Source organism: Mandrillus leucophaeus, unplaced genomic scaffold (assembly GCF_000951045.1).
Source record: "Mandrillus leucophaeus isolate KB7577 unplaced genomic scaffold, Mleu.le_1.0 Scaffold314, whole genome shotgun sequence".
Taxonomy (NCBI): Eukaryota; Metazoa; Chordata; class Mammalia; order Primates; family Cercopithecidae; genus Mandrillus; species Mandrillus leucophaeus.
In genome coordinates, this window is record NW_012103299.1 from 2,687,677 (window position 1) to 2,709,102 (window position 21,426).

The 21,426-nt window shown below is 54.6% G+C and overlaps 1 protein-coding gene across 1 annotated transcript in view; it reads right to left on the reverse strand.

Moving 5' to 3' along the window:
* Positions 1-20,702, reverse strand: part of FGF18 (fibroblast growth factor 18) — a 27,552-nt gene extending 6,850 nt beyond the window's left edge. Inside the window, exons 1-3 of the mRNA XM_011987727.1 lie at positions 20,440-20,702; positions 14,199-14,428; positions 1,476-1,582 (exon numbers count right to left, since the gene is read on the reverse strand). Coding sequence (XP_011843117.1) covers positions 1,476-1,582; positions 14,199-14,428; positions 20,440-20,702 — 600 coding nt within the window. The remainder of the gene's footprint in view (positions 1-1,475; positions 1,583-14,198; positions 14,429-20,439) is intronic.
* Positions 20,703-21,426: the final 724 nt, after the last annotated feature.

A 21,426-nucleotide genomic window follows, 5' to 3' on the forward strand; every position in this document is an offset into this window, starting at 1 on the left:
CGGCCCCGACCCCCCTCGCCGGCCGGCCGGCCTTGCAACGGCAGAAAGTGAATCACTAATTAAAACCACTCCTCGGCATCCCGGAGCCGCGCTCTGCGGATTACTATTATTTTGCTGTTTCAGAAGCCTCAGTTGGTGTGGGCAGTGCGGCTGGAATCTTTTCCTTCCAAACCAGGCTTTGAATCCCGTCGAGCTCTAGTGTGGGACCTGGGACAAGTGCCCGGGCGTGGCCGAGCCTCGGCTTCCTCATCTGTGGAATGGGGATGGTAGCGGTGGCAGCCTCCTGGGATTCACCGGGAGCGTTTCAGTTCAGTGCCAGGCAGAAAGTCGGTGCTCAATTAGCGGAGGCTATTATGACTGTAATTATTAACAAAATAATGCGACAATGCCCTGACTGAGATTCCTGGCCTGTTACATCCTCCCCAGCCTCTTGGGTATGGGGGAGGGGGGAGGGATAAGACTTGGAGAATTCAAAAAATTAAAAACATAGCTTCAGCAAGACTGAAGTCATCTCCCCCATCCCCAACAAGATGTAATGAACCGCAAATAATCAGCCAGGGCATTGCCCCCAAGCACAAGCCCATCCCCCTTGGAATCCAGGCCTACCCTCCACCCTACTCCACCTATCCAGGCAGAACCCCCTCAATCCTGGTTACCCAAGCTGGATATGGGAGTCTCCCTCCAGAGAGAAGAGGACAGAAAACCTGACCCTACCACAGAGCTCCTGTGGATAACACCTTCCATTTGAACACCCAGAGGAAGCCAGTTCGTGACTTCTGCAAAGAAGCGCATCCAGGAAATGAACAGGGGTGCTGAGAAGCAGCATCATTGGAGACTCAGATCCCCACACACGTGGGTCTCCCCAACCTGAGGGTCCCCCTGACCTGCACCCTCCCCTGCCTCCGCCCTAATTTGTTACATGCAGCTCTCTTGCCAGTTTCAAAGTAATAAAATCTTCCTGAAATGCTAGAACCATGAGGCCCAGCGCTGACAAGGCGGCCAGGTTCCAGAGGCCACTGCTGCAGGACGGCGCTGTAAGCCCCTGGCGATTGTTAAAACGATCGCTGCAGTCACAGCCCTTGGCCTGCTGGTTCCTTGCTCCCAGAGTCAGGGACAGGTAGCTGGGGTGCCCCAGAGCCCCGCAAGGATCCTCCCACTACCAAGCAAGCCAGAGCTCCACACCCAGCAGCAGAAACCAGGGCCCTGTGTGCACCGTAAGTCATAGCCATGGATACCTCAGCCTGGTGAGCTCAAGTGCCCGGGGAAGAGAAGTGGGGGATGGGGTGGGGTGAAAGAAAGAGATTACAGTCTCTCTCTCTCTCTCACACACACACACTCACACACACACACACACACACGCACACACACGGCCTGTTTTCCACTTGGGGCTGACAGTGCCATGGACACATTGTTCCAGCTCCCAGAGCTGCCAGAGGGGAAGCCCACGTTCCCAGGAATCCCAAACCATCACTCACCTTCCCCACCAGCTTGCCTTTGCGGTTCATGCACAGGTAGAATTCCGTCTCCTTGCCCTTGATCCGGACTTGACTACCGAAGGTGTCTGTCTCCACTAGGAGCTGGGCTTCGAAAGGCAGAAGGAGAACAAGACACATTTTATTACCAGGGGCAATGGCTTGGTCTAAAGGCTCAGTGACATGGTCCCTGATCCTATCTTTGGTCCCTCACTCCCCCAAAATCAGGCATGGGGAGGCCTAACAAGTCCCACAGGACAGATGCCTAAATAACCACAGAGAAGTCAGAGAAGTAGCAGTCCCTGCCCCTCAGGCGGGGAGATGGAAGCTGCAGATCACCTGTTCCCTTCCCTCCAGCCTCTCTTGGCTCCGCTTGGGATCCAGATGGCTCCAGCCAGAAGGGAGTTCTGCCCTTGTGGCTAAACACCAGTGTGCCCTTCTCCCCATCGTCACCCACCTTCCCTAGCCCCTCAACTCTACTGCACCAAACAGGACAAAGAGCCGTGCAAAAAACCCATTTCCCAAAGCAGGACAGACAGCCATACGAAAAGGCCATTATCCCAAGCAGGACAGGCGGCAGTGCAAATAACTCCATCCCCCAAACCCAAAGCAAGACAGACAATCATAAAAATAACCCCATTCCCCAAATCAGGACAGATGCCATACAAATAACCACAGAGAAGTAGCTAAGGGGACCAAGGGGACAGATAGACACAGATGCAGGCACGTGCACGCACACCTCCCCTGCCTTTCAGGACGTCAAGCTATTTCCTCCAAAAGTTAGGTCTATGGCCCCCTCCTGCAAAGCAAACATCTGGAGCCCCTGCTAGTGCCCCCTGGCACCTTTACCCTGGCTATTCATAGCAGGAAGGGCACAGGGAGTGAGATGCGAGCTCCCTGAGAAAGGGTATGCAGGATATTCCACTGCCTTCCATGGAGGCCACCAAAGCTGAAGGGTAATTAACTCCCAGGAGCCCAGAAATTCCAATCAGGACCCAATTCCCCCTGCGATCCCCCCAGGGTGGGAGACCCCATGCTACATCATCCATGCTCCACAGAGCCTCCCTCAGGATGAGGGGTCCAGAGCTGATCCCCCAAAGCCCTGCCTGAACAAGGACATCAAGCAGGCAAAGAGTGACTGTCCCTTGATTAGGTGTGCTGTATCCAAATCGAATTTTCCTCTCCCTCTGCCAGTCCACATTTTTCTCCCCAGTAGGCTGCTGTGTGACTTTGGGTAGGCCACGCGCCCTCTCTTAGCTCTCTCTCCTCTCTGATCTTAAACCCCTGTGCCTGACTCCCCAGTACCACCTGCTTTCTTTGCCTGTGACCGCCCCCCTCCCAATTCATGCACTCTTTCTCCTGACCCCTTGCTTCCTAGCCCCTGCCCCTCCCTCACCCACAAAAGTTTAATTTCAGTGACAAGGGATTTGCTTCTCCATAACAAAAATCATAGCCCCAAATTCCTGAGTACAGTATCCTTGGAGCCACAAAGAGTATACCTCAGTGCCCCTAAAATACACTAGGTATGATTTCAATAAAAAAAATTACAAATATAGACCCTGGTGCCCTGCTGTGAAAATTAAAACCATCTGGAACTTGAGATTTCCAATAATTAATCTAGCCCTCCTTTGACACCACTACTAATTAAAATACGATACCCACCTTTCCAAGAGGGAAAAAAAGAAGAATTTACATAAAATTTAAAGATCTAACAAGAATTTAGTAACTCTAGAAACAAGGGGAGGCACATTCTTCCCTCCACCTCCCCCTAGCCCTAGTCAACACTGAGTCAGGGATATTTACCAACACTGAGATGGCGGTGGGTACAAGCCCCTCATCCTCCCTGTTCCCCTTAAGTCAAACTCCCTGTCATTTCGTCTGTGAACTCCCTCCCCAGGGCCAAACATCACTGCAGCTCTGAAACTTGCTTTCTCCATCTCTTCGCAAAGCTCAGGCCCCACAGCGGGTGAGGAGTTATCGGGGCATCAATTTCAGGCGCTTCTGATGAGGGGGAAAGGTGAGAGCTTTAGGGTGCACAAATCTGGATATGAATCCATGGCCCCAACCGTATGACCCTGGGCCTCAGTTTCTTCTCCTGTAAAATGGGGGTATAATCTTCCATAGTTATTGTGAGGATTATACAAAATGACACTGTGAAGAGCTTAGCACTCTGTTCTCAGAGGTCAGGGAGAGAAAACTCAATAAATGTTAATTTTCCTACAAACTGCAAAACCAAACTGTTTTCCCAAAAGAAAAGAAAAACGAAAATATAGTGGAAGGAAATCGGAGGTGTCTGCAAGGGTGGAGGAGCAGCAGAGCTTCCTTCCCCAGGTCTTGAGTTATGACCTGACCTTCCCAGCATCCTTCAGGGCTGCAGGTGTCCCACACTGTAAAATGCATCAGAAAATGCCTGGGGCTGGGGCTCACCGAGTCTAGTTTCCTTCTGGCATTGCCATCCTAGGCTGTGTGACCTTGAGCAAGTCATACCCCACTCTGAGCCTCAGTTTCCCTACCTGTGCAAGGGGGAGGGGCTCGACCCTATTCTCCTTCTCCTTGGTAAGATTAGGAAGTGGGGTCTAGCAGAGGGACAGGGATGGGAGATGCAGGAAGTAGGTAAAGCCACTGAGCTGGGGCCCAGATAACCCCAAGTAGGCCCAAGAGGGAGACTCCCTCTCGGCCCTACCCAGCACATGCCTGGGCCTCTGTCCTCGCAACAGTTCCTGCTATGCTCCCCTTAGAGCGCACTGAACCATCCAACCCTATGAGATTGGGTGTCTTTGTCCCCATTCTACAGTGTAGGAAACTTAGATTCAGAGCATCAGCCCGGTAACAGGGGCTGACCTCAGGACTGCCTGCCTCTTTCTACTGGGGCCTGGGCTCCAGGGGAGAGGCCCCAGCTCTGGAGGGACAGGCCTCCCAGCACAACCCCCACTCCTCACCAGCCAGCACCACCAAAGGAAGGAAGCCCTGGTCTTGGCCTTTGCCTGAGCTGTCCAAAGGGCCTGGGGCAGAGGTTGCACCTCCACCCCACCGCGAGCCTCACCATCCCACCCCAGCATGGGGAGGGTCTGCGCCTGGCCGTCATGCCAGGGGAGCCAGAAGTCTGTTCTCTCCCCGACCGCAGCATGCGATGGAGTGACCTAGACTCCACTCAGCACATGACATCATGAGGAGGGAGCCGGGCCAGAATTATGTAAAGTCTTTGGGGAGTAATAGCAGCAGCAGTTCTCAGAGAGAGAGAGAGAGGGAGAGAGGAAACGAGACAGAGAGAGAGACAGGAGAAGGAGAAGAGAGAGACACCACCCAGGCCAGGTCCTCAGCATCACGCACCCACTCCCATGACCCAAGCCCCCAGGATGCTGCTCTCAAGAGCTGTAAACCTCATCCGGGCTCAGGCACAGCTCCATTCGAGGGGCCTGCACCAGGCCAGGCAGAGGAGCTGATGACATTATCTCACCCTGCTCATCAGACTTCCTCATGGCCCTGGCCGGGCCACTGTCCCCTGCAGCCTGCACAATTCAACAGCCCCCTCCCCTTGCCATTCTCACCCCCATCCACCTCTCCTCCACACCACAGCCAGAGGAATCCTTTCAAAATATAAATTTGCGAGGCGCTGTGGCTCATGCCTGTAATCCTAGCACTTTGGGAGGCCGAGGCGGGTGGATCACCTGAGGTCAGAAGTTCAAACCCAGCCTGGCCAACATGATGAAACCCCATCTCTACTGAAAAAAAAATACAAAAATTAGCCGGTCTTGGTGGTGCACACCTGTAGTCCCAGCTACTCAGGAGGCTGAGGCAGGAGAATCACTTGAACCCAGGAGGCAGAGGTTGCAGGGAGCAGAGATCATGCCATTGCACTCCAGCCTGGGCGACAGAGTGAGACTCCACCTCAAAAAATAAAATAAAAAATATATCAATTTAATTTTGTCCCTTCTCTGCTAAAGACCTCCTAGGGATCCCCAAGCCACATAGAAGAACATGTAAACTCTTCACTGGGACCCACAAAGGGCACACAGCCTGGCCCCTGTGGGCCAGCCCCGCCTCCCTGCCTTGTTGCTCCCCTCTAGCACACCAAGCATGCTCCTGCCACAGGGCCCCTGCACATGCCGTTCCTCTGCCTGGAGGCTGCTTTGCCCAGAGCTTCCAGAGTGGCTCCTCATCTCCTAGGTTGTGGCACAAATATTGCCCCTCAGAGAGGCCTTCCCAGACCATGATGTCTAATGCTGGCACCACCCTCCCCAGCCCAGCCCTACCCCATCCCCCTGCTCCATTTTCCTGAGAGCTCTTCTCCGAAACTCTTATTTTTATTGTCGGTCTCCACCCAGCAGAAAGTAAGCTCCACGAGGACAAGAACCTGTGTGTCTTATCACCACTCTGACTTCCAGTGCCTATCCCATGCCTGGCTCAGAGTGACCGACCGGCAAGCCAGTTTTAATAAGCTCATCAACAGCCTTGTGGTGTGGAGATGACTAACACCATTCACTGGCTAATGAAAACGAAATTCAGGGAGGTGAAGTGGCTTGCCTGACTCACATGGCTGGGAAGAGCAGGGTAAGGTCTGAGTCCAGTGTCTGATTTCACAGTCAATGCGCTTCACCACTGTGCACCTTCCTGGTGTGACTCTCGGTGCCACTTGCAGGAACCATGGGTTCCCACCCACCCATCACCAGCCTCAGTGACACAGCAGAAAACCTTTTCCCTCTCTGGGGCAGATCTAGGTAACCTCTGAGGCCTCTTTCAGTTCTGCCCCACTGGAAAGTATCAGTAACTGACATTTCTTTAGAGTTTATGATGCGCTGGGCATTGTCCTAACTACCTTACATGCATTATCTCATTTAATTCTTACCACCATCCTAGGACATTTGAACTATTGTTATTATCCCCAATTTACAGGTGAGAAAACCAAGTCCCACAGTCACACAGTGATAGAGCTGAGATCCCAGCCCAGGCAGTCCGACCCAGAAGTCTCGGGCTTTGCCTGTCTACCCCAGCCCTCACTTCTCAGAGGCCCCAGCCCCTTTCCTGAGGAGCGAGTGAGTGAACAGTGAAGGAGGCAGGAGGATCTTCTCTTTGGCCCCACTTTCTTTGGGCAGCAGTTAGTGGACGGGGATGTCCACCTTCCCTCAGCTCCACTTCCAAATGACTTTGAGGAAGGAGGGAGCCCCTAGGGTCACCCTGAGAAAGATACCTTTGATATCGGGAGAGGGGGAAGCCCTCAGGACCACCCAGGGCTGGGCTGCGACCACAGCCAGAGAGAGGCAAGGCAGGTTTCAGAGCTGATCAAGAGGAGAACAGGCTGCATGAAACAAGAGGAATACAAAAAGGGAAGCCCCGGGCCACAGCTGCCCGAGAAGGAGGGCCCACAGAGCCTGTCTCCCCAGGGCTCCGCACAGAGCAGGAGCCCAGAGGTCACCCAGGGCTGGGGCCAAGGAGAGTGGTGTAAAGAAAAAGGGCTCAAAGGCTCTGCTCCCTTCTCCAGCATCCAGAGAGGAGAGCAGCAAAGGGGAAAGAGCGCAGGAAGGGAGCTGGAGAGAAAACTTTCTACAAAAAACTTACGTTGTCTCTTCCCACTTGAATGCCTGCAGCAAAAATGACTAAAGAATGATGGTAACAGTGACTAGTTATCTGAGCATCTACCATGTGTCAGGCAATGTTAAGTGTGAATGTGGGGCGGTGGCTCAAGCCTGAAACCCCAGCACTTTGGGAGGCCAAGGCAGGCAGATCACCTGAGGTCAGGAGTTTGAGACCAGCCTGACCAACGTGGTGAAACCCTGTCTCTAATAAAAATACAAAAATTAGCTGGGCGTGGTGGCGCGTGCCTGTAATCCCAGCTACTCAGGCGGCTAAGGCAGGAGAATCACCTGAACCTGGGAGGCGGAGGTTGCAGTGAGCCGAGATTGCACCACTGCACTCCAGCCTGGGCTATAGGGCAAGACTACATCTTAAAAAAAAAAAAAAAAAAAAGAGTGTGAATGTGGAATATCTCATTTGATCGTCACAACAGCCCTATGAGATAGGAACCATTACTCCATTTTACAGATGAAGAAACTAAGTGAGTTATGCAGAGGACCAGGATTTGAACGCAGGCAGAGCAAGGCCAGAGCCAGTTTGAGACAGATGGAGATTCCGACCGAGGGACGCAGGCAGTGGGAACAGACATTACGCAGGCTGGTGATGACAGAAAGGGGAAGTGGCATTGACTGATTGATTGATTGCTTGACTAATCCCAGTGTGCTTCCCCAGCCCGGTTTCCCAGAGGGTGATCCGGGCCTTGCTGTGAAGACTTTGGGTTTGAAGGGTGGGAAACAGCAGGGAAAGACTCAGAGAGGCAGCCAGAGGCCTGGAGAGAGACACAGCACAGAGACAGAGCTGAATCCCACAGACACAGGGGACAAGACCCAAAGAGGCGGAACCCAAGGAACAAAGCTGGAGGGTGAGTTTGTTTTCCCCAAGCCTGGGGTAAAGTCCCCGAGACCCGCCAGAGCAGCAGGGGAGCTGGGAGCCAGTGAGGGGCTGGGCCCCCGGTCCGGGGCCCTGCGAGGGCTGGACAGTAGCTGACCAACTGCAAAGATCCCAGTGCTGACACAGCTGCTGGCTGCTCTCCAGGCGTCTTCCCCCAGTGAAGAACCATCCTCACTACAGACAGCACTGAGGGGTCACCCCGAGTCAGCCCTCCCTCCTTCCCCACTGAAGGCAGACCAGGTCTTGAGAGAAGGAGAGAGAGGCGGAGTTGGAGGAGAAGGTATCCTTGCTGGAGTCGCTTCCCCGTCCACTGTAACACACACACCCATGCACACACACACAGACTGCTGTATATGGTCTTTTCTCAAAGGTGCCCACAGTTCCCTTTCTCCATATGGACACACCAGAAAGTCAGGGGGAAAAATCAGTAGGGTTCATCGGGAGCTCTATTTAACCTTAGCTGTAGCTCTAGTGCCGCCATGTCAGTCAGGGGGTTGGTGAGGTGTGGATGGTCCTCCCTGGGGATAGAAGTTGTGGGACATGAGCTCAGAGGGGCAGGGGTTTAGGTGGAGATAGGAAGTTCCATTCCCAGCTGGGAGAGCTCCTGAAGAAAGCTGGGTCTGATGATCGCCCTATCCCCATTGCACAGTGCAAGGTTGGCTGGATAGAAAGGAAGGGTGGTGGGAAAGGAAGGAGGGAGCACCGATTTGCCAAGTACCTACTGTGCACTGAGATCTGTGCCAAACAGAAAGAAGCCCCTTTGCCCCAATGCGCCAGGGGAAATGATATCTGCCACGCACCCCGACACACACAGACGTCAACCGTACATTCACTTGCTCAAGCATACACTGAGAGCGTCTTCGTGGTTGGCCCTGTGTACTGGGGATGCAGAAGTGAAGAAGACAGACAAAACCTCCACCCTCCAGGAGTTTACACTCTAAACACGGGAGACAGATAGTGGGTAACTAAATATATAACAGAAGGTCAGATAGTGACAAGTGCTAGGAAGTGGGGACAGAGCTGGGGACTCTCTGATAAGGGGACAATAGTACAGAAGCCTGAGTGGGTGAGGGAGCAGGCCAGGGGGATATCTGGGAGAAGAGCATTCTCAGGACAGCAAATACAGAGGCCCTCAGATGGACAGCGCTAGGGCGTTTACAGGATGCCCGGAAGGCTGCTGTGGCTGCGGCCACGTGAGCAAGGAGCTGAGGCAGAGCCTGAGGCTGCCACAGAATCAGGAGCCAGGCACACCAGGCCTGCAAGCTGACTCAAGGACATGAGTGTTAATCTAAGTGAGACGAGCACCTCTGCGCTGTGGAGGAACTCGCTCACATTTTGGGATGTGCGTGGAAAATGGACCATGGGGGCTCAACTCTGAGACTAGGGGTCCCTGCTACGTCAGCCACCCAACCAGTCCAAAGGACCTCTGGCAACTACCGAACGAGGGAAATAGGGAGGAGAGGACCTCCTCCCAGCTTCACCACCAACTCAGCAATAGCCCTGAAGCCCCCACCTTCCTCCCTGTGTGAGCCACTGAGGGCAGCCCCCGGTTCCACTTTGAATTGCCCGTACATATTTCATGCATCCTTCTGGCTGCCTTTAAAGGGGCCCTGCTCTCTGCCAGGCCTTGTGCTGGACATGGCGACATGGCAAAGAGCAAGACAAGGTCACTCCCTCCAAGGAGCTCACATTCTCACAGGGCACCAGCCATGTCAACAGATGGTTCCACCACAGCAGGACCCTTGTTGGGACAAGGGCGAGCACAGGGGCTCCAGGGCTCTGCACCCAGCCCGGGGGCTCAGGGAAGCATCTGCACTGGGGCCGCTGACTCCCTGCGAAGCTGGAATCACAGACTCACCCCATGCCTGAGCTGGAGGAAGCTGCAGAGTACCAGCTGCATACTCTTTACTCCACCCACATTACAGGTGGGGAAACTGAGGCTGAGGGAGAGAACGGGTGGGCTCACAGTCACGTGGAAAGTTCATAGCCTAGGTTCTTCCTACTCAAAGCCAGCCTCTAGTAAGGAACAGGGGGCCCTAGACTAAAGGCTCCTTGATGACTGGGACAAGGCATGTCACTCACCACAGCAGCCCCCTCCCCTGGTGTTTGTGCTTGGTAATTTATGTTGAAGTGAGTGAGGGGAGACACACCCAATCAGGGGAGCCAAAGGCCCTCCTCCCTCATCGGGGCAGACCTTGCTGCTGGGAATCACTGGAGGACGCCTCCTCTACCTGCATCTAACCTGCCAGGGTCCCACTGAGAGCAAACAGGAGCACCGCTTCTTCTTTCCTCAGGTCCTTTCTGGAAGCCTCTGGAGCCAGTACCTGATGGCAGCTCCTCACCCGAGCCCACGACAGCACCACCGCCCCACACACCCACAGTAAGGAGGTCAGGTGGTGATTATTAATACTGGTTTAATGATCACATAATCTTTGGGCAAAAGATTCTCCCATTTCAATTTCCCTGTTTGTAGAAGAGGAAACAGGATCAGAAAGGCTAACTCAGATCCACGGTCTCCCACTCGAAAGTGGTGGAGCCAAGATTCAAATCCCATTGGATTCCCGAGTTGACAAGCTCAGTCCTCCAAATACCATGTCCCTGGCTAGCAGGGCCCCTGTGCTGGCCTGCCCGGGGTTATTCTGGGTGACGTCAGTCTGGAGGCTGGCCGACGGCAAAATGGGTTTTTTCAATCATTTTTTTTCTCCGAGAAATCTTTTTTCAAATAAAATCAGGCAGGAATATCCAATCATAAGGTTTCATAAACTTTAAAAGCAGAGTTGCCCCAGAAACTCCCCGATGCTGGAGTCTCCCTGCGTGTGGGCTCAGCTGGCCCCTCCTTCTGAGGAATTGGTGCCTCCCCCTCTGGTCACATCCCAGGCTTAGGAACATCCACCTTGAGGGCAGGTGGAGGGGGCGTTCTCCTCCCCACTTGGCAGATAAAGAAACTGAGCCCAGACATGGAGGCTCTTCCCCAGCTCTGCAGGATGCTCAGCGGCAGAGCTGCGGCTGGAACTCAGTGTCCTGCTTCTCATTCCAGTGGTGCTCTTTGACTGGCAACTGCCTGCAGGACACAGTGTCCAGCACCAAGGGCAAGAAGAGGGGAGGCTGATATTATCCCAGGTGGGCAGGGTGTCCCTCCCCCACAACCTCCCACCTGCCAGATATTCAACTACCTAAGTCTCCAGCCCTCTGGCCAGCTGCGCTCTCCCTCCAGAACCCAAAGCAAGGCTGAGAAAGTCCTTATTCCTGGAGCGGCCCACTCTCTGAGCCCCTCAAGCTTTTCGGTGCTGGGAAAGCTTTAGGGGGCCACAGGAAGACCCTCTTGCAGAATACCAAGGTGCGGAGGCCCCACTGACGTCTAAGCAGATTTCACTGAAGGACCACCCACCGCTGTGCAGCAGGCCAAGAGCCCCTGAGCAGGGCACCCAGACCCTCGTGCCCACCCACAGAGCCGGCACCTCCGGATTCTGGCCTTTACAGAGGCAAATCTGAGTTTCTGAGTGTCCCTGTGATTCCAGATTCCAGGTGTTTACAGGGATGTATCCGTGGTGTTTGCTGAGACTCTGAGACTGCATGTTATCAAATCACACGATTCTGACAAAGTGTGTGGTACATGTCAGACTGCATCATTCTAAGTGGGAGCAGGTTCCTGAACAGAACTGTCCTGGGCGCCCTGGCCGCCCTCCCCTGAGAGAAGGCGGGCCCCTAATGCAGGGCAGCCCCCCGCTCCTGCCCCGGCTTGGCCACATAAATCACCCTCCCAATAATATTTGTATTGATGATCTAGATTGGAAGCCTCAGTTGGCTCCATTGTCTCACTTCCTCTCCCCGGGCTCACAGCTGGGGTCCCTTGGCCTCATCTGTGTCTCTAATGTGGCATTTAAATGGAGCAGCAGCAGCAAGGCCCTGCACTGCCCTGGGTGTCGGCGGGTGGGAGGAGTACAGAAACATATTCCTTGAGAGAGGATCATAAAATCTTAGAAAGTGTGGTGCTGGCAGAGAAGCCAAGAAGGCCTAGTCCCTAGGTCCTGGAAGTGCCGCCCACTGGCCCCACCCAGGCGCTTGTCAGATGCAGCAACTCGGGCCCCGCCCCCGAGCCCCACTGAACCAACACGGGCATTTGGACAGGATCCCTCTGTGGTCACACGCATGTTACACTTAAGAAGCATGGCGGGGCGCGGCGGATCATGCCTGTAATCCCAGCACTTTGGGAGGTCAAGGCGGGTGGGTCACCTGAGGTCAAGAGTTCGAGACCACCCTGGCCAACACGGCGAAACCCCGTCTCTATTAAAACTACAAAAATTAGCTGGGCGTGGTGGCGGATGCCTGTAGTCCCAGCTTCTCGGGAGGCTGAGGCAGGAGAATCGCTTGAACCCGGGAGGCAGAAGTTGCAGTGCGCTGAGATCATGCCACTACACTCTCCAGCCTGGGCAACACAGCAAGAGTCTGTCTCAAAAAAAAAAAAAGAGAGAAGAAGAAGAAGCACTGCTTTAGCCCAACCATTGCATCGTGCAGAAGAGAAACCAAGGCCCAGAGAAGGCAAAGGGCTTGTCTGAAGTCACACAGCAGGAAAGATTCCCTGAGTTCCCAGTTCAGGCAGAAGGAATGAGAGGGCGAGTTGCTTCTGGGGTGAGGGGCCGGCCATTTCCGGGCTCCCCTCCCTCTCGAGCTCCCGCCTCCTGTCTCAGGGTGTGGACAGATGGTTCAGACCAGAGTCTGACCCCCCTGTACTCTCCCAGCCTGGAGGGGCCAATGAGAGCTCCGGGGACTCCCCAGAAGGGCACCTCCTCCCGCCACGGCCAGCCAGCTGCCCCTTCTGGCAGCAACTGGACAGCAGATCCCAGGGAAAACCACCACCTGGGTCAGCCCAGCACAGCCAGGCGTCTGTGGAGGGGGGCACGAGGGATGGGAGGCCCCATAGAGGCGGCCAGCAGAGGGCCTGGGAGAGGTGGGGAGGAGGGAAGCTGTGGTCCGAAGAAGGGAGGCAGAGCTGGTGGGGAGGGGGACAGAGAGGTGGACAGAAACAAAACAGGGAACGGGGAAGAGCCGGGAAAGGAAGAAGGGGAAAGAGAGTGGAAAGGGAGCAGAAGCGGTGAAGAGTGATGTCGGGGAGAAGGGAGGCAGCTGGTCCGGAGGTGCACAAGCCCAGTGTGGCCCAGCCCTACCCAGCCTGGCCTGGCCTGGCCCAGCCCCCAGTGACGGTGCAGCTGCCACACTTGGGCCCTACTATGAGGTCAGTCCTGCCCTGGGGCTGAGGGAAAATAAATGGTGTCCAAGATAAAAGGTCCAAGAAATTATTTGTCTTGTTGTCATGTCCTGACTGCAACGGGCAGGGCTGGCAGGCAGGCGGAGCATCACCCCCAAAACACTCAGGCTGGCAGGTTTGTCCCCACACATAGGACCACAGCCCCAGATCCCCAGAACCTGGGCCTGAGAAGGCAGGAATGGGTGGGGGCAGGTGCTTTCCCAGTGAGTGGCAAGGACCAGGAGGCCTCGCAGCAGTCTCCGCTTTTCCTGCCTGGCAATTTTAAATAAATAATCTGTGTGGTATTTGCTCAGTGTCTGTCTAGGCCAGATGCCCTCCAAGCTCTGGGAAGGCGGAGCGCTGCCTGTTTCGCTCACTGCTGAGCACCTTTGTGGACCAGGGCCTTGAGACGTCTCACTCCTCCCAGCCATTGCAGAGGCAGCACAGGCAGAGGAGTGGGAAGAGCTCCCAAGTACTCCAGGAGGGTTGGGCAGTTCCAGGGTCAAGGGCAGGTCAACAGGACCATGGCCCAAGGTGTTACGCATGCCACGTATCACAGGTGCACAGGTTCAAGCTCAAAGCGCCCATATGCACACGTGCACATAACACACACACTAGGCTAATTTCCACCACCAGCAGCTTCCACAAAGCATCACCTAGAGGCTCCTGCCCCTTGAAGTGGCCGAACCTGGGGCTGGTGAGTGGTGGCATGGGAGCAGCCACCTGCTTTAGGCCATCCCAGGCAAGCCACTGATACCACAGCAAATGCCACTTAGGGGGTATTTACCAGCCAAAGAACTTCTCATTCACATCTTCAGTAAGTACGCCTGACAATGCTCTCAGGGATTCACTATTGCATTCCCATTTTCCATTTTACAGATCAGGAAACAGACCCAGAAAGGATCAGTGCCAGGTCCAAGATCACACAGCCAGGACCAGCAGAGCTGGCATTTGAACTTGAGGTCTCTGAGGCCAGGAAGGACATGTATACGGGGTAGGAGAAGAGGGTTGGCACATACCATACTTGTCCCCATCCTCGCCGCGGGCACTGATCCTGCGGCCCAGGACCTGGATGTGTTTCCCACTGGTCCGGCTGTAGAGCTGGTACAGCCGCAGCTGCTTACGGCTCACATCGTCCCGAGCCCGCGTCTGGTTCTCCACGTGGATGCGGAAGTCCACGTTCTCCTCGGCAACCAGCACCTGGGCAGGGAAAGGGACATAATGAGCCACCCCAGATGTCCCAGACCCACTGCATGCAGGAGCCAGCCACGCCCACCACAAAGACCAAGGGCATGTCTACACCGGCCCTGAGCCAGGCCGTGGCACACACTGATAACCACCCCCTCACTACCCCCATTCAAAGACAAGGCAATAGGGGCTCTGAGAGGTGAGGCAAGTTGCCCAAGGTGGTCCAGCCAGAAAGTGGCAAAGCTAAGAATCAGGCCTAGGTCTATGTGACAACAAAGCTTCTCTTTCCACCACAGCCCCCAGTTAAAGCAAGAACAATTCTCGGTAAAGTGGTGGGGCAGAGCCCCTATCCTGATTCCATCCCGGGGTAGCTGTGAGGACTAAGTGAGCAAATGGGAAGAAAAGTACTCAAATCCATATGGAGATGGGTGAGGAACGAGAGGGGACGGAACGCTGCATCCATGGGGAAAGAGGAAGGCCTGGAGAGCCTCATCCGGGGAACCAACAGGCCAAGTCCTCTGTGACTGCAGCTGATGCTGGGGTCTCCTCCCCACACCCTAAGGGTCCTCATGCTCGCTCCCACACCATTTGCCCACATCCTTAACTCCTCTGGTGAAGCCTTTGTTTTGCGTCTGCCACCAAAATTCCAGCTCCCTTGAGGCTTAGCTTGTGCCTGTCCACATCCTTCAGGAAGCCTTCTCTGGTTACACCAACACACACCGCGCTCATCTTCCTTCCCCTCTCATTGGGACGACGTGCACCTGCCTCCTCACTGGCCTTCTGCTTCCACTCTCGCCTTCTGGTAGTCTCTCTTTACCAAACCCAATCCCCTCTTCGTACTCTCCGGGGCTTCCCATCACACTGCGGTGAAGGACTCCTCCAAGGCCTCAAGGCCCTGCAAGGCGAGCCCCTGAATGCTTTTCCACCTTCCTCTCCCACCACTCCCTCCCCACCAGCCACGCTGGCCACTGGCCACCTTGGCGTGACTCTGGGCATTCCAAAATCAAAGCACACTCCTGCCCCAGGGCCTTTGTACTTGTTCTTCCCTCTGCTTTGATGCTCTTTCTCAGATCCTTACATTCTAACCCCTTGAGCTCACTCGGGTCTCTGCTCAAATGTCACCTCCTCATGCAGGCCTTCCTGGACCCCTTTCTGAAGCCACCTCCAGCTCTGACACTCTCCCTCCCCCCACCATGCTTTGTGCTTCTTTCCAGCACTTATCTGGGTTCTGTCTTTTGGCCCCAGTAGACTGGTAGCACCATCAAAAAAAAAAAAACGAGAGAGAGAGAGAGAAAAAGAGAAAGCTGGAGCAGTGTCTCTCATTTGCCACTATATCCGCAGCACCTAACACGGTAGAAACTCAAACCCTTCTCGAATGGATGCATGAACAAATGTTGAAAAGGCCTGGAGTCCTGTTGTGCCATTTAGCATTGGGGCAGGGTCCCCTGTACCCTGCTGGTTGTATGCATGTCCTATCCCATGTCAGCCATAAGGCTGAGCCATTCCTGAAGCCCAGACACCATTCTAGGTTTGTCCCCTGCATGCCCACAAAGTCTATCACGATGCTAGGCACAAGGGACCCCCATTCCCACGCTGGCACAGCCCCACTCAGCCCATGGCAGAGCTCTTAGGACCCTGGCTGCCAAAACATCTGTCTCGCCTCTCAGCTGTGAGCTCCCAAGGGCAGGCCTGTGTTTCCTTCATTTGCTACAGTAGGATCTCTGTCCCCAAGCAGACCTGCATGTATCTCCTGATCCTGGACTGGGCCCGCAGGTATGTCAGCAGGACCACATTGTTGAACCTTCACGATTGTCCTCAGGGCGGAAGCATCATCCCACATTACGGATGAGGAAACTGAGCAGTAACGCAGAATTAACCCCAGGCCTTGTGACCCCAAAGACTGTGTTTCGTGTGCCCCACCCCTGCAGGCAGCCCCAGGCCACTGCCTTGCAGGGCCCTGCCTGCCCCACCAGTGCCATCAGGAGCTGGTCCTGGGTTCAAAACCCAAGGTGTGCCACTCTCCAGCTAAAGAACCTTATGCAAGTTATTAAACTCTAGTGCCTGTTTCCTCGCCTATAAAATAGGGTGATGATAACAGCACCCTCCTCGTGAGTGGCTGTAAAGATTAAATATATAAAGCCATATATTAAGCGTTCAGAGCCGTGCCTGGCTCACTAGGGGTAACTAGTGGGAGAACACAAGGGAGTTTTTCACGGGGCTCTAGGTGAAGCCCTGCAAACCAGATTAGCATGTGGGAAGATGCTATTGCTTTTCATAGTCCTGACAACCATGCACCATGAGAACGCTTTTCACCCGCACTGAACGGATGCAGACACTATGGCCCAGAAAAGTTAAGTCCATTGCTCCAAACCACACAGTCCAGTGAGGTAGGGCCTGGCCTGCTGGCCCACCAAGTGTGCCCCCTCTTCACTTCCCCCTCCCCTCAGTGGCCACACACATCACCACTCCACCACTGGCAGCCCGGGTCTGATACCTGGGGCCCGCCTCCTTCCACATCCTGCTGCTCAGGGACAGAAGAACTCCAGTGCCCCTGAGGCCCACACCTGGTGGACATTTGTCCGGAAGACGCCCCACCCGTGGCCTTTGACCTTCCTGGAATGACTTCCGGAGGTGGCTAGCCCTGTCCCCTCCCCCAAGGGCAGGCCTCTGGCGTCCCCTCCCTGTCCTCCAACTCTCCTCCTGCTCACAGGAGACCTTATCGACCAGAGGTCAAACCAATCTCCTTCCCCCGGGTCCCCGAGGGGAGCTGCCCTGCCCCAGAAGCCGGCCTCCCATTAATGATTTTCTCCCTGGCCCACTGGACAGAGGCAGCATGGGTGACCCAGGGTCAGCAGGGGCTATCGGGTGGCACTTCCCCAGGATGCGGGAGGGAACAATCCATCTTGCCCAGCTCTCACCATTGAAGCCCCACTCTGTGGCCAGATCAACTCCCAGGGAGGCGGCGGGGGGTGGCCTCTGGTTTGGAAACAAGGTCCGTTCTCCTGGAAAGGCAGGAGGCACCCCGGGCTTCCCAGGCAAGACCTCTGGAGGGTGTGACACCCCCCACCCCAAAGCCTTTCCTAGGCCCACCTCCCAGGCTGGGTGAGGGCCCCCAAACACTCTACTGCAATGGCTTATTGTCCCAAGTCCAGTGTGACTGGTTCATCCCTGAATCTCAGTTCTGCCCTCAGAAGGCAACCAGCAAACGCATGCCAAAAGGCTGAGGCCAAAAGCCAGGGAAACCTGGAGGCCAACATCAGCCCTCCCACTCACCAGCCAGAGTGCCCCACAGAGGGATGTATTAAGGCAACTGACTGTTCAGCATTCCTCTGTTCCAGACACGCTGCTAAGAAGACCCCTAGGCCAGTCACGGTGGCTCTGCACTTTGGGAGGCTGAGGTGGGCGGATCGCTTGAGGCCAGGAGTTTAAGACCAGCTTGAGGAGTTCAACACCATCTTAACATACTGAAACCCTGTCTCTACTGAAAATACAAAAATTAGCCAGGTGTGGTGGTGCATGCCTGTAATCCCAGCTACCCAAGAGACTGAGGCCGGAGAATCACTTGAACCCGGGAGGCAGAGGTTGCCGCGAGCAGAGATCGCACCACTGCACTCCAGCCTGAGTGACAGAGTGAGAATCTGTCTGAAATAAATAAATAAAATTTAAAAAATAATAATAAGAAGAAAATGACCCCTAGACATGGCACCTCAATGACCTGTGGAAGTGAGCACCGGTTAAAGCCCATTTCAAGGTCTGCTGCCAGAGTACATGCATAGTGGGGCTGCCTTGGGAACATTCACTTCTCCTGTGCTACCAGCCGGGTGGCAGATCACTTGGCTCGGTGCCCTGCAAGGGGGACCTATCTTCAAGGTCTTCCCAGTACAGTCAATGTTGCTGTCGGCCTGGCTAACACCCCTCCAGGCACACAATGATCAGGGGTGTTGAAAAGCTGCGGTTTGAACAAAATCAAATTGTTGAAACTCTTTTTTTCTTTTTTGAGACTGAGTCTCACTCTGTCACCCAGACTGGAATGCAGTGGCACAATCTTGGCTCACTGCAACCTCCACCTTCCAGGTTCAAGCGATTCTCGTGCCTCAGCCTCCCTGAGTAGCTGGGATTACAGGTGCCCACCACCACACCAGCTAATTTTTGTATTTTTGGTAGAGATGGGGTTTCACCATATTGGCCAGGCTGGTCTTGAACTCCTGACCTCAGGTGATCTGCCCGCCTCGGCCTCCCAAAGTGCTGGGATTACAGGTGTGAGCCACCATGCCCAGCCTGCTGCAACTCTCAAAAGGACAGAAGCGTTGGTGCATAAAGCAAGTCTTCGACGGAGACAAGGTGCCTTTTGTCATTCTACCTTGCCTGCCACGCCATGCACATGGATTATCTTTTGGGCCTAGGGTCCTCTTCAGCCTAAGATTCCAGTTGTCCCCAGCCCCTGCTTCCCCTGCCTCGAGGGCTTCCGTTCTGGTAGAAATCTTCACTCTTCCAATGCAGCAACCGCACAGAGGCAAGGAGGCCCCAAGAGGCTCAAATCCCTCCCCCAAGCCTGCCAAGGTCCCCCAGCCCTGGGGACAATCATGGGGCTCAGTGGCACAGAACCTACCCACCTTCTGCCTTTGGTTCCATCCTCTCCCGGTGCAGCTCTTAACCCGAAATGTGATGCCATGTCCCTGCCCAGGCTCCCTATTACCCGGGACAACAGCCAAGTGTCATCCTTACAATCAAGTCCCATCTACCTTGCAAGCCTCCCCTCTTAGGCACCTTGGTAAGAACCTTCCACGGGGTGAAAAGAGGTTGAGGTGAGCCCCCAGCCTAGTGCCAGCTTCAGGGATCAACCAAGCTACCATCTCACACCAGGACATCCAACAGCCTCCATCACTCCCTCTGGCCTGGAGACCTCAGCCTCTCCAGCCCATTCATGGCTGAAAAGCATGTTTGGGATTTTCCTCTTTCTTCCTGGCCCCCCTTTCCACCTCCCACACATGTGCATCACATCACACATCACCTATGTACACACACCACACAGGCAACACTAACACGGCAACCAGCACTGACTGACCTTAGCTGTCACCTGGCTTCACCCCCAGTCAACCAACTTATTTGACTTCTTTAGCTCTCAGTTTTCCCATCAGCAAAATGGGAACTGTTTACAATACGTATCTCAGAAAGAGATTTTATTAGTAACAATCATGACTCTTTTTCCTTTAGTTTTGTTTTGTTTCTTAAACAGCCACTGTGTGTTGAGCACTTCCTCTGTGCTAAGAATCTCTTGAGGGACATCTTCGTATGTAATGCCCAGAACAACCCTATGACTTGCTACGATTTTTTTTTGAGACACAGTCTTACTCTGTTGCCCAGGCTGGAGTGCAATGGCGTGACCTCGGCTCACTGCAATCTCTGCCACCCAGGTTCAAGCGAGTCTCCCGCCTCAGTCTCTGGAGTAGCTGGGATTACAGGCGCCTGCCACCACACCTGGTGAATTTTTGTAGTTTTTAGTAGAGACGGAGTTTCACCATCTTGGCCAGGCTGGTCTTGAACTCCTGACCTCATGATCTACCCGCCTCAGCCTCCCAAAGTGCTGGGATTACAGGCGTGAGCCACTGCGCCCAACCTGGTGCGATTATATCCCCATTTTACAGAGAGGGAAACTGAGGCTCAGAGAGGTTACAACACTTGTTTTATGTCACAGAATTGGTGAGAAACCAAGATTCAAATCCAGCCCAGGCTCTCTCCTGCTTTGCCCTCACCTGCCACTGTTCTCCCTCCTCTTCCTCACCCACCTCCTTTCTACTTTTCCAGGATGACAACTGGTTCAGGCCACAGGCCACAGTTTGGGGGCAAGGAGGTTGGAATAATGTCCACAAAAAAGCTGGAGCCCTTAAGCCTTCTGCTCCCATTCAAGAGAGGGGGAGGGGGCCCCACAGCCTCTCCCGCCCAGGTCCCCATCCTCTGATCCTTGAGGCTTCATGTAACCCATGCTCCTGTCTCCAGGCAACCTGCCCAGAAAGGGAAGGTTTCCCTGGTCCCAGGAGGGGCAACCCCCAGACTTTCAGCCACATTCCACACCACCTGCCGCCTCCAGCAGCAGCAGCAGCATCGGGCCAGCCAAGGCTTTCAGATCTTCTCCAGACTCTGGATTCAAACTGGAGACCTTCACTCCTCTCCAGCGAAAATGCAGTCTCCACTGTGGAGAGAAAATCCACTCTCTCCACCTGAAAATGCAGCTCCCCTAACTCTTCCTGGACGCTGGCCCAAGGGGCACTCTCTGGATTACTGTCATTGAGAGTGAAGCTCACGTTGGCTCCTACTGGCTGGGCACCTGCGCCCATGCCAGGCCCATGTCCACTCCTCACACAACCTGAGCAGCTGAAACTATTACTATCCCTGTGTTCCAGGTGACAAAGGAAGACACAGAGAGGCCATGAGACTGGCCCAAATTGAACAGAAACTGACAGAGCCACGATCTGAACCCATCTCTGGATCTGAAGCCCATGAGTTTCCCATGGACGGAAAGGGGAGGAGGAAGGCTGGGCCCACCCTGAATCTGAGTGTGGCTCCAATGGGTGCCCCCACGTCCTCAACCCCACGCTTCTGGCCTCTTGCCTGTCACACTCCGCACACCAACTCAGCCAGGACAGACAGTGATGCCACAAAGGGCCCTTCCCCACCCCCCAGCCTGTCCATTAAGCTCCCAGGGCTATCAATGTATTGATTGGCGGGGCTGAGCCATCAGCAGGGGAGGGGGCGCTGCAGGATAGGGGGCTGGGCCTGAGGGTTGGCTTCCTCTCCCCATACATCAGCCTTCATGGTACAGATCGTCAATATGGGCCCCGCTGCTGCAGGCAGTCAACCCTGGAGCCATAAAGACGATGCCCTGTTCTCTCCCTCCCTTTCCTCTTCCCACCGATCCCTGTTTCAATTCCAGCTCTCTAAAGCCCCTGGGTAGGGAGAGTAGCCATCCATGCCCATGAGATAACAAACAAGCCCTTTATTCCAGCATTCAAAACCCACCACAGTCTTTTCCATCACCCCCATTCCTGGGAATGAATGCGC